The sequence below is a fragment of the Pagrus pagrus genome, assembly GCF_965226575.1.
Source record: "Pagrus pagrus genome assembly, chromosome: 7".
Taxonomy (NCBI): Eukaryota; Metazoa; Chordata; class Actinopteri; order Spariformes; family Sparidae; genus Pagrus; species Pagrus pagrus.
In genome coordinates, this window is record NC_140191.1 from 4,886,896 (window position 1) to 4,900,608 (window position 13,713).

Here is a 13,713-nt window from a genome sequence, read left to right on the forward strand (position 1 = left end):
ACTAGATTAATCAGTGGAAATAATGATTTGTTTAAACTCGTTGTTAGACTCCAACAAACAAACCCAGTCTGAAAACAGTCTGAGATGGCGACAAACAAAGACAGTTTTAGTTTAAGCCAGTAAGTAAAATCCATACAATTAAATCTTTGCTTACCAGTGTAACAAACAAAACTCATGACTGATTGACAGGACACATCTTGCCATTGTCCACTACTGACCATATTTACGCAGTTTTCCTTTCCTGCTATACTATTTGGTTCGCTTACAGTCCAGTTTTGGTAACCAGTTGTGCTTGTTTTACCAGTTGCTGACCATCTCCAGGAGTTTGTATTATTGCCCATAACTCCCTTCCAGAACTTTGGGTCATCCTTCAATCCTATCCATGCCCATGAATAGGAAAAATCAGGTTCAAGCGTCCTGATTTCATCCACGTTTTCGAAGGTCGCCAGGTCAGTGTACTTCTCTCTGCAGTAATGCTGAGCTTCGCTCCAGGTCATTTCTGTTTGAATGTAGTAGTACTTTCGCAGGGGGAACTGAGAGCAGGAGCTGAAGCCAAATCCTGAGGATTGATGAAAGAATGCGCATTTAGTAAACATGAATCATTTGCATCAATTTACTCTATTTAAAACATTGTTATTTTAAAGAAAAAAAAGTGTGTAGATAATACACTAAAAAAGAAATTGTATCAAATCCAAGCGACTCATGCCTGATATAAAAAGCAACATCATCACTTAGTAAACGACTTACATCCTACAATCTGCATTTGATTAAACTTGGTATTATGTCATTTTCATCCAGACCGCATGTTGTAAAATACCCCTATTTTATTAAAGAAGAATTTGAAAATGCAGATGACAGCTGTTGGGGCATTAAACCAATGGTCTGTTAATCTATACAGTCCAGATGTGATAGTCTAACAGTGGCTATCCATGTCTTATCCTCTTCCGCCTTCATCCGTCCCCCATCTTTACTCCTTCAACACATCTCTATCCATAAAAGCTATTTCAGAATTATCATTAAAAACATTTTTTATTTGCGTGGAAATAATCATTAAATATTTGTCATGCTCATAAATCTTTCTTTTTTTAGTTCTCATTCAAAACTGGTTCAGAAGTTAAGTAGATATTTTTAAGTTATTTTTTTAAATATGGTATTTTTGTCTTCTGCACAAAATAACCGCCAGTTGTTATCATAATATTTTTTTCTTTCATCAGTGCATACATTTCTGCCCTGTTCATTTATTCTTTGTCTTTACCTTCAGGCTGTATGACTCAGCAAGTTTACAATGCTGTAGCGTGGGTGATGTAAACTGAAAACAAAAACCCACATTGTTATACATGAAATTATGTAAATGACAACATTGACCTTACCGAAGATGAGGAGAGTCAGAGTCACGTAACAATCCATTTCTGATTTCTGATTGAAGAAGAAGGCAGTAGGATTTCCCGATCAAGTTTCAGATTCCAACAATTTTGTTCAATATTAAGGAATGGGGAAAAAAAACAAAAAACATGAGCAAATCAAGAGCAGTTAGTGATTCTCCTGCATTCCTTGTTTATTTTGAAGGTGCAGTGGTTTTCTCAAACATCTCACTAAACCCCTTTAAATATAAAAGTATACTTACAAGTTTAAAATCCAGCCATCAAATGTGGTTAGAAGAGATCCTCCAACAATAGAGACTTCTGCACATTTGAGGTTAAACAGAAGCTATTAACATTAAGTACTTGATACTATTTTCATATGCAAAGCGTGGCTTTCGTAAAAGTCATTAGGGGTTGGTTAGGTAATAAATATCCTGCACCTTGCAGACCATTAGTTTAGCATAACAGATAAAAAGTCCCTTGATGATTATTCTTCTCAACCTCTGTTACATCTGCACAAACTGATTCTTTGGACAATAAACTGACCTGTTCAAGACCACCTGAGAGGTCTGGATGGTTCATAACAGAGCAGCACACCAGGAATGTATTTTGACCCTAAACCAGTCAATGCTTTATAAACCAACAGGAGTATGTTATAGTAAATCATTTGACACATACTGTAGGAAGCCAGTACAAACATTAGATTGTATTCATGAGGACTATAGCCACACGACCTGAAACAACAAAAACAAGAAACAGAAACAAGCAGTAAATCCAATAATGACATCCTGTATTATCACCTTTAAGTTGATATCACAAACAGTTTCCTGATTTTAAATCCAGCAGTAATGGACCAACATTAGCATTCATTTGAAGTTGTGCTCTGCCCAGCAAGTCCAATTCTCACTCTACTTTTAATGCAGTTTTACTCTCCATCAGCTCCTGAGGGAAATATAGCTCTTAGCTGCTAAAAGCTCCATTATGTTCACGAGCTAGTTGTTGTGTTGGGTGTTGAAGTAGAGTACAGATGGTTTTTAGAGTTTCGCTGGAAAAAGCAGCAGGGAAATGGTCCTTTTGGGAGCGGTAGACAGGAAGTTAAGGGCCAGACAGACAAACAATGAGCTGAAACTCGCTATAAAGCCTCTGTAAAGCTAAGGGGAGCTGCAGATATAGGTGAAAATTCCCTGTTGGTTCATCACTACGGGTAACCCTGATACATTGTGAAAACTAAAATGGCACTCAGTAGAGCGCATACCTCCACCAAGGCCCAGCAGTCCCCTTTGATCCAATCAAGCCTAATCCACTATCAAATGAAACACATTTAAATCCGCTAGGTCCAGATTTTTATTAGCATCAGCACCAAATTGTACTCACTGATAGACACCAGCCACCTAAATACGCCTGATATTTTTCAACAAGATCCAATGCAAATGTCAAAAACAGCCTAACTTGCAATGTTAAAGACAGTGATAAAGCATTTCTGAATCTGGTTCTTCATCAGGATCCACACCAAACATTAACGGGGTCTGTTCTGAGCTGAGACCCATCCTCCATCCAAGTTTCATGAAATTCCTTTCTATAGTTTTTGTGTAATCTTGCTGACAAATCAACCAACCAACAAACAGACAAGGGTGAAAAACCAGCAACAGGCAGGAGATGAGCAAGCAAATCTCTGATTAGTGATTTCTTATTCAAACCAGTAAAATTAGATGTAAATTGTTTGCAAGTGTCTCTGCTGCTGCTGCTGCATTTGTCTTTGTTTACTAACAAGTGAGGCTCCCTGCTCGTGTGATATAAGACGGTCTTTGAATGTAAATGATGTGTGTGAGTGAACCACTGTAGGCTGTAACTTGTACTTTTGGCCATTTCCATTCTTATTCTCGTCACCAACATCACAAACAACGAATAGCAATTAGTCATTGTAAAATATTCAAGTGTTTAATTCAGGTTTTGTATATTATGAGTGTAATTTGTGTCTGACTTCCAACTGTAGTTGCAAGCTTTCTGCAGCTCATGAAAAGTCTCAAATAGCATCAAATGCAAGAGAAGTGAGAATCTCACCCCCTGCTGAGATTTATTGAAGGTGAGAATATTGAATATTACCAGAGTTATTGAATTTGTTTTAATGGTTTTATTTATTGACTGTTTTATATCATAACCAGTAAATCCCTTTACATGTACAGAACTATGAGAGTGATAACAGTGGAGGATACTTTAAAAAAAAGATGACGACAATTATCAGAGAAATTAAATGGAAAATACATATTTCTGAGTATATATGTCGGTCACTATATCATTCAACATTAAGTCACACAATATGTGTCAAACATACTGCCGTCTAATTGAAATGTATTCATATATATATATTATTTAACAGAGATATGTACATGCTGTGTTTCTGAGTCCAGTCTTTAACTTATATGGGACAAACATTAACATATTCTCTGCGCTCCACAGTAACTTGTTGATCTGTACACAGTGTTGATCAGTATACAGATGCAGTGGTGTTGCATCTTTCTGGGAGTTGCTCTCACAGGGTCAACTAGTACCTACACGGAAAAAAGACAAAAGCATTTTGGTATTTAGAGAAGATTTATTGTGTGTTTGTGTGTGTGTGTGTGTGTGTGTGTATGTGTGTGTGTGTGTGTGTTAGTGTTGTCACGATACCAACATTTTGGTATCGGTACCGGTACCAACATGTATTTCGATACTTTTCAATACTTTTCGGTACTTTTTCAAATAAAAAGAGAACGTAAAAAATGTCATTACTTTACTACTTTATTTTAATAGAAAATCTTAGAACAATAACATATTAATCAGTAAATAAAATAAAATACCACAAAGACAAGCTTTTCTAATGCACACAAATTTTCTCTCTATCCGGACCAGAAGCACCAGACCTCTGCAGTGAAAAATAAAATTAAGGTGATACATTTGTCATACAAGCTGAGGCCTTAATTACATTGAGATACATAACCTAAAAAATATTTTCATTAGATAGAGCCTGTCTTAAGTAGAACCAATGTCTTTAAATGGTATGTTACTTGTCTTTATAACTATTAAATGGCTAAATGTGTATGTAAAAGTTTGTTACTTTATAAAGATCATGCATGTATGCATTTTACAGCTCTGGAAAAAAATGAAGGGACCACTTCTGATTTATTGTAAATCAGCATGTCTACATGTACGGCAAAAACTTTAAAAATCACTGTGAAAATATAAATATAATTAAAGCTGCAAGCAGCGATGAACGGGCCCTCGCCTACGTTGGGCCGTGGCGCCGTCGGAGGGCAGACGCAGAGGGCAAGTTTCTGTAAGCTTCTGTCAGAAATGCATGTATGTGTTATGTGTGAGAGAAAGTGTGTGTGTGTGTGTGTGTGTCTTTTGGTTTCACTTCTGTTTTGTTGTTCTTGCTTTTATTGTGTGAAGCTCTTTGTGCTACATTGTATTTGTATTAAATGTGCGATATAAATGACGTCTGATTGATTGATATCAGGCTGACCCACAACACAACGTAGCCACCTAGTGGACAGTTTGTGTCCAACACACACCACACATTGACATGGCTCTTATAGTGGCCAAACATTGAAAGTTCAGACTGTCATGCCCACCAGGAATAACGTAGGCGAAAGCTTTTTACTGCTCTTCATCATCAAGGTATGAGGATGAGTCTTAGTGACTGTGAAGTCTGTGGCGTTAAATCTGTAGGGCAAGTTAATTAAAGTACGAGCCATGGAAATGGGTGGAAATGGCGGCAACATCTCAACTTTGAACCAAAATGGCAAACTTCCCATTGGACTGAGGTTGTGGGTCCAAGAGGCTTCTTTGTGCGTTTGGTCACGATACTTATGCGTGCCGAAATTCGTTAGCGTATGTGCATGTAGGAGGCGGGGCTTCAAGTTTGACAAAATGGCCGCTGTGAACCAAAGTGGCCGACTTCCTGTTGGACTGAGGGTTTCGGTGCCGAGGGGTATTTTGTGCGTCTGGTCATGATACATATGTATATCGGAGGCAAAAGCTTTTGACAAGGTGTCATCATCAATGTCTGAAGATGATGTTTAGTGAGTGTGAAGTCTGTGGCGATAAATCTGTAGGACTAGTGAAATAAAGTACGAGGCATAGAAATGAAAAAAATTAATGGGAAAAGCAATAAGGGGGCGTTAGGGGGCGCTACTGAGCTATCGTGCTGCACATGAGGGCAGTTGTAGTATCGAATTAACGTACTCATGTGTAACGAGCTACGGGCCAAATCTGGTGACCCATGACTCATGCAGCCAGTGTAGTTACATGATCCCACACTGATTTTGAGTCAATTGATCACATGACCTGAAAGCTATTGAGCTAACATGCTAATATTTACATATAGAAATTAATAAAAAATAATAAAAATTAAAAAAGAAAATATTTAGAGATGTAAAACGTAAAAAACAAGAGGCGTATCTCATGCAGCCAGTGTAGTTACATGATCCCACACTGATTTTGAGTCAATTGATCACATGACCTGGAAGCTATTGAGCTAACATGCTAATATTTACATATAAAAATTGATAAAAAATATTTAGAGATGTAAAATGTAAAAACAAGAGGTGTATCTCATGCAGCCAGTGTAGTTACATGATCCCAACATAATTTTGAGTCAATTGATCACATGACCTGGAAGCTATTGAGCTAACATGCTAATATTTACATGTAAAAATTAATAAAAAATAATAAAAATTAAAAAAAAATATTTAGAGATATAAAACATAAAAAACAAGTCTTACAAATTAGCATGGCCTACATCACGAGATTCAACAGAATTCAGGGAACGCGTGGATATATGGTTTTTGAATGTGCAACAAAGTATATGGGAGTTATAAGCCAAAACACACTTTCCTTGATTATAGCGATACCTAGTGATGGACGTACAGGACGAGCATAGATTATAAAATTTTTGGCCAGGCCTAATGTGTTTGTCAAATAAAATGCCGTTTTCATCCATGTTCAGGCAGTGAAAAATGCGATCATTTCGGACAAAGAAAAATACTGCTCACTACAGAAACAATAGGGACATCGCAGGTTACCTGCTGGGGCCCTAATGAAACTGGCAGAGCACTAGTGACGGATCGGTAAAACCTTCAACAGATGTCCTCAGGAGGGCAGTGGCAATGAGTGTAGCAAGTTTTGTGTTAATCTGACCAACCGATGTGGAGATATAAAATACTTCAATTTAAAGAGCGCCACCTAGTGGTCATCGGGCAAGATTTTGTACAGAGCCTTAGGGGCTCATGGGGAAGTAGTATCCTGAGTTTCATGTCATTCGGACGAACCAATGTGGAGATATGCAACACTTCCTGTTTTGAACGAAATGTGCAGGAAGTTGTTATTTAATAAGTTGAGTATTCTTTGGAATATCAAAATTCTTTTAATAACTTTTTGTGAGAACGGTCCACAGATGCTGTGTACAAAGTTTGGAGTAAATCGGTGAAATTGCCTGGGAGGAGTTTGAAAAAGTAGGTTTGCGACATTTCGCGAGCTAGCGAAAAAAACCGTTGGCGGATATGGGCGTGGCCTACATCAGGAGATACAGCACAATTCACTGAACGTGTGGATATAAGGTTTTTGAATGTGCGACTAAGTACAGTATGTGGGAGTTATTAGCCAAAACGCACTTTCCCTGATTATAGCGCCACCTAGTGATGAAAATTCACAACGACAACAGATTATAAAATTTTTCGCCAGGTGGGACATATATTCCAAGTTTGGAGAGTTTTGGGGTACGTTCAGGCAGTGAAAATTGTGATCATTTGGGAGAAAAAATGATCACTACAAAAACAATAGGGTCCTTGCAGGTTCCCTGCTCGGGCCCTAATATAATATAAATAATCCAGCTCTATTTTTTTTCTTCTTCCAGAGCTATTGTTGCGGGCGCTGCCAGCGGCGCTGCAAGTACCGGTCCCATCAAAATGCAATATAGTACCATTTTAAATGCCTCAGTACCCCGGTACCAAATTAGTACCGGTATACCGAACAACCCTAGTATGTGTGTGTGTGTGTGTCATTGTGCTCACCTCTAATCATTTGTCCTCTTTACTGGCAGTTTCGTCCAGGTCAGTTTCACCTCAAACCCTCCCTGATTAGCAAATACTGCATACAACTAAATAAGGAGAGAAATGTTACAGTCTTCACTATATAGCAAATACAAGTTTAATTAAAACTGCGAGCAGTGATGTACGGGCCCTCGCAGTCCACGCGTGTCGGGGCATGCTGCTGTCGGGGCTTGTTCATGCAACAACTTCCGTTGAGTAATGAAAAGTGAAGGCAGTCAAGGGAAAAACGGTTTTGTCTTGATAACAGCGCCACCTAGTGGTAATTTTTGGTGTGTGAGTTACAGGGGCCAGTGTGTACCACCCCAATGAATTTCATATCCATAAGTATTATGGTGTGGGCACAGTGCCAAAAACAAAATGAAACTGCCGCCAGAGCGCCACCTAGTGTTGGAGCGGTAAGACCTTCGTCAGCCATCCTCAGGAGGGCATTTGCAATAAGTGTACCAAGTTTCATGTCAATCAGACAAACGGATGTGGAGATATAAATTACTTCAATTTAAAGAGCGCCACCTAGTGGTGGTCGTCCAAAATTTGGCACAGAGCCTTAGGGGCTCATGGGGAAGTATTATCCTGAGTTTCATGTCATTCGGACAAACCAATGTGGAGATATGCAACACTTCCTGTTTTGACCGAAATCTGCAGGAAATTGTTATTTAATAACTTGAGTATTCTTTGAAATATCAAAATTCTTTTAATAACTTTTTGTCAGGAGGGTCCACAGATGCTGTGTGCAAAGTTTCGTGCAAATCGGTTGAATTCCCTGGGAGGAGTTAGAAAAAGTAGGTTTGGGACATTTTGCGAGCTAGCGAAAAAAAACGGTAGGCGGATGTGGGCGTGGCCTATATCAGGAGATTCAGCAGAATTCACTGAACGCGTGGATATAAGTTTTTTGAATATGCGACAAAGTACGTGGGAGTTATTAGCCAAAACGCACTTTCCTTGATAATAGCGCCACCTAGTGGCGAAAATTCACAATGACAACAGATTATAAAATTTTTCGCGAGGCCTGATGTATTTACCAAATAAAATCGCGTTTTCGTCCATGTTCAGGCAGTGAAAAATGCGATCATTTGGGACAAAGGAAAATAATAATAATTAAAACTGCGAGCAGTGATGTACGGGCCCTCGCAGTCCACGCGTGTCGGGGCATGCTGCCGTCGGGGCTTGTTCATGCAACAACTTCCGTTGAGTAATGAAAAGTGAAGGCAGTCAAGGGAAAAACGGTTTTGTCTTGATAACAGCGCCACCTAGTGGTAATTTTTGGTGTGTGAGTTACAGGGGCCAGTGTGTACCACCCCAATGAATTTCATATCCATAAGTGTTATGGTGTGGGCACAGTGCCAAAAACAAAATGAAACTGCCGCCAGAGCGCCACCTAGTGTCGGAGCGGTAAGACCTTCGTCAGCCATCCTCAGGAGGGCATTTGCAATAAGTTTACCAAGTTTCATGTCAATCAGACAAACGGATGTGGAGATATAAATTACTTCAATTTAAAGAGCGCCACCTAGTGGTGGTCGTCCAAAATTTGGCACAGAGCCTTAGGGGCTCATGGGGAAGTATTATCCTGAGTTTCATGTCATTCGGACACACCAATGTGGAGATATGCAACACTTCCTGTTTTGACCGAAATCTGCAGGAAATTGTTATTTAATAACTTGAGTATTCTTTGGAATATCAAAATTCTTTTAATAACTTTTTGTCAGGAGGGTCCACAGATGCTGTGTGCAAAGTTTCGTGCAAATCGGTCGAACTGCCTGGGAGGAGTTCGAAAAAGTAGGTTTGCGACATTTTGCGAGCTAGCGAAAAAAAACGGTAGGCGGATATGGGCGTGGCCTATACCCAGAGATTCAGGAGGATTCACTGAACGCGTGGATATAAGGATTTAGAATGTGCGACAAAGTATGTGGGAGTTATTAGCCAAAACGCACTTTCCTTGATAACAGCGCCACCTAGTGGTGAAAATTCACAACGACGACAGATTATAAAATTTTTCGCCAGGTGTGACGTATATTCCAAGTTTGGCGAGTTTTGGGGTATGTTCAGGCAGTGAAAAATGCGATCATTTGGGAAGAAAAAAAACTAAAATTAAAACTGCGAGCAGTGATGTACGGGCCCTCGCAGTCCACGCGTGTCGGGGCATGCTGCCGTCGGGGCTTGTTCATGCAACAACTTCCGTTGAGTAATGAAAAGTGAAGGCAGTCAAGGGAAAAACGGTTTTGTCTTGATAACAGCGCCACCTAGTGGTAATTTTTGGTGTGTGAGTTACAGGGGCCAGTGTGTACCACCCCAATGAATTTCATATCCATAAGTATTATGGTGTGGGCACAGTGCCAAAAACAAAATGAAACTGCCGCCAGAGCGCCACCTAGTGTCGGATCGGTATGACCTTCATCAGCTATCCTCAGGAGGGCATTGGCAATGAGTGTAGCAAGTTTCATGTCAATCCGACAAACGGATGTGGAGATATAAATTACTTCAATTTAAAGAGCGCCACCTAGTGGTCATTGGCCAAAACTTTGCACAGAGCCTTAGGGGCTCATGTCGAAGTAGTATCCTGAGTTTCATGTCATTCGGACACAGCATTGTGGAGATATGCAACAGTTCATGTTTGGAGCGAAATGTGCAGGAAGTTGTCATTTAATAAGTTGAGCATTCTTTGGAATATCAAAATTCTTTTAATAACTTTTAGTCAGGAGGGTCCACAGATGCTGTGTGCAAAGTTTCGTGTAAATTGGTGAAATTCCCTGGGAGGAGTTCGAAAAAGTAGGTTTGCGACGTTTCGCGAGCTAGCGAAAAAAAACGGTAGGCGGATATGGGCGAGGCCTATACCCAGAGATTCAGGAGGATTCACTGAACGCGTGGATATAAGGTTTTTGAATGTGCGACAAAGTATGTGGGAGTTATTAGGCAAAACGCACTTTCCTTGATAATAGCGCCACCTAGTGGCGAAAATTCACAACGACAACAGATTATAAAATTTTTCGCCAGGTGTGACGTATATTCCAAGTTTGGTGAGTTTTGGGGTATGTTCAGGCAGTGAAAAATGCGATCATTTCGGAAGAAAAAAAACTAAAATAATAATAATCATTACAATTACAATAGGGACCTCGCAGGTTCCCTGCTCGGGCCCTAATAAGAATTAAAACTGCAAGCAGTGATGATCGGGCCCTCGCAGGGTATGCTACCGTCGGGGCATGCTGCTGTCGAGGCATGCAGCTGTCGGGGCTTCTTCATGCAACAACTTCCATTGAGGAATGAAAAGTGAAGGCAGTCAAGCTGTTCTTTCATCATTTAGCAATAAAAGTGCCATGTATTGGCCGATTTGCACCAAATTTTGCACAAACCATCAGTGGGCCATGGAACACAATAGGTTAAGGTCCTGTGTTAATGGGAGAGTATTTGGTCAAGATACGCAAGATTGTCTGTTTGACCACAAGGTGCAGGAAATTGTAATTCTATATTTTGGGTGTTTAGTGGACTATCAAAATTCTTTAAATAACTTTTGTGGTGAGCATCCACAGATGCTGTGTGCAAAGCTTGGTGCAAATCGGTGAAATTGCCTGGGAGGAGTTTGAAAAAGTACGTTTATCAGTTTTCGCGATTTTGCGAATGGAAATTGTGGGCGAAAGCGGGCGTGGCCTACATCAATCAATTCATCTGGATTCAGGTAACACGTAGGTTTTAAACTGTGCGACATATTATGTGGGAGTTATTAACCAAAAACGACTTTGGCTTGATAACAGTGCCACCTGCTGGTCATTTTTGGTGTGTGAGTTACAGGGGCCAGTCTATACCACCTCAATGAGTTTCATATCCATAAGTGTTATGGTGTGGGCACAGTGGCAAAAATAAAATGAAACTGCCACCACAGCGCCACCTTGTGTCGGATCTGGAACACATTTGTCAGCTATCCTCAGGAGGGCATTGGGAATGAGTGTACCAAGTTTTGTGTTAATCCGACCAACCGATGTTGAGATATAAAATAGTTCAATTTAAAGAGCGCCACCTGGTGGTGATCATCCCAAATTTTGCACAGAGCCTTAGGGGCTCATGGGGAAGTATTATCCTGAGTTTCATGTCATTCGGACTCACCAATGTGGAGATATGCAACACTTCCTGTTTTGACCGAAATCTGCAGGAAATTGTTATTTAATAACTTGAGTATTGTTTGGAATATCAAAATTCTTTTAATAACTTTTTGTCAGGAGAGTCCACAGATGCTGTGTGCAAAGTTTTGTGCAAATCGGTCGAACTGCCTGGGAGGAGTTCGAAAAAGTAGGTTTGCGACATTTCGCGAGCTAGCGAAAAAAAACGGTAGGCGGATATGGGCGTGGCCTATACCCAGAGATTCAGGAGGATTCACTGAACGCGTGGATATAAGGTTTTTGAATGTGCGACAAAGTATGTGGGAGTTATTAGGCAAAACGCACTTTCCTTGATAAGAGCGCCACCTAGTGGTGAAAATTCACAACGACAACAGATTATAAAAATTTTCGCCAGGTGTGACGTATATTCCAAGTTTGGCGAGTTTTGGGGTATGTTCAGGCAGTGAAAAATGCGATCATTTGGGACAAAGAAAAATAACTAAATAAAATTAAAACTGCGAGCAGTGATGTACGGGCCCTCGCAGTTCACGTACGTTGGGCTGTGGCGCCGTCGGAGGCCTGTGCGCCCAGTTGTGTGCTTGGCCGTTGCCTGTGGAAATGTCCTACCTAAACGGGATTTGTGTCACACAAAACACAACAGTGACATCTTCAGTGACTTCCTGTGTCCAGTGGGTGGCGCTATAGATATGACATAGTATTGATGCAGAGACGTGTTCAGGGCGAGCCCCTCTACATGTGTGAGCAATTTGATGCCGATGGGAAATTGTATGTTGAAGTTATCAGGACTTCCTGATTGATGGCAAAAGATTGAATTTGAAGGAAAATGGCGGACTTCCTGTTGGACTGAGGGTATGTGTCCAAGAGGGTTTTTTGTGCGTCTGGTGATGATACATAAGGCCACCGAATTTGGTTCATGTACGTGCATGTAGGAGGCAGGGCTTCAAATTTGAAATATTCCAGGGGGCGCTATGGAGCCATTTAGCGCCACCTGCTCGTCATTTTTGGTGTGTGAGTTACAGGGGCCAGTGTCTAACACCCCTATGAGTTTCATATCCATAAGTGTTATAGTGTAAGCACAGTGGCAAATAAAAAATGAAACTGCCACCAGAGCGCCACCTAGTGTCGGATCGGTATGACCTTCGTCAGCTATCCTCAGGAGGGCATTGGCAATGAGTGTAGCAAGTTTCATGTTAATCCGACAAACGGATGTGGAGATATAAATTACTTCAATTTCAAGAGCGCCACCTAGTGGTCATTGGCCAAAACTTTGCACAGAGCCTTAGGGGCTCATGTCGAAGTAGTATCCTGAGTTGCATGTCATTCGGACACACCAATGTGGAGATATGCAACACTTCCTGTTTGGAACGAAATCTGCAGGAAGTTGTCATTTAATAACTTGAGTATTCTTTGGAATATTAAACTTCTTTTAATAACTTTTTGTCAGGAGGGTCCACAGATGCTGTGTGCAAAGTTTGGTGCAAATCGGTGAAATTGTGTGGGAGGAGATCGAAAAAGTGGGTTTGCGACATTTTGCGAGCTAGCGAAAAAAAACGGTAGGCGGATATGGGCGTGGCCTATACCCAGAGATTCAGGAGGATTCACTGAACGCGTGGATGTAAGGATTTAGAATGTGCGACAAAGTATGTGGGAGTTATTAGGCAAAACGCACTTTCCTTGATAACAGCGCCACCTAGTGGTGAAAATTCACAACGACGACAGATTATAAAATTTTTCGCCAGGTGTGACGTATATTCCAAGTTTGGCGAGTTTTGGGGTATGTTCAGGCAGTGAAAAATGCGATCATTTTGGCAGAAGAAAAATAACAAAAAATAATAATCATTACAATTACAATAGGGTCCTCGCAGGTTCCCTGCTCGGGCCCTAATAATTAAAACTGCGAGCAGTGATGTACGGGCCCTCGCAGTCCACGCGTGTCGGGGCATGCTGCCGTCGGGGCTTGTTCATGCAACAACTTCCGTTGAGTAATGAAAAGTGAAGGCAGTCAAGGGAAAAACGGTTTTGTCTTGATAACAGCGCCACCTAGTGGTAATTTTTGGTGTGTGAGTTACAGGGGCCAGTGTGTACCACCCCAATGAATTTCATATCCATAAGTGTTATGGTGTGGGCACAGTGCCAAAAACAAAATGAAACTGCCGC

The 13,713-nt window shown here is 40.7% G+C and overlaps 1 protein-coding gene across 2 annotated transcripts in view; it reads right to left on the bottom strand.

Moving 5' to 3' along the window:
- Nucleotides 1-3,574: 3,574 nt before the first annotated feature.
- Nucleotides 3,575-13,713, bottom strand: part of LOC311259623 (putative C-type lectin domain family 20 member A) — a 58,085-nt gene continuing 47,946 nt past the window's right edge. For both annotated transcript variants that reach the window (XM_084356862.1, XM_084356861.1), the window contains exons 5-6: nt 7,412-7,497; nt 3,575-3,910 (exon numbers count right to left, since the gene is read on the bottom strand). In XM_084356862.1, coding sequence (XP_084212988.1) covers nt 7,414-7,497 — 84 coding nt within the window. In that variant the 3' untranslated portion in view covers nt 3,575-3,910; nt 7,412-7,413. The remainder of the gene's footprint in view (nt 3,911-7,411; nt 7,498-13,713) is intronic.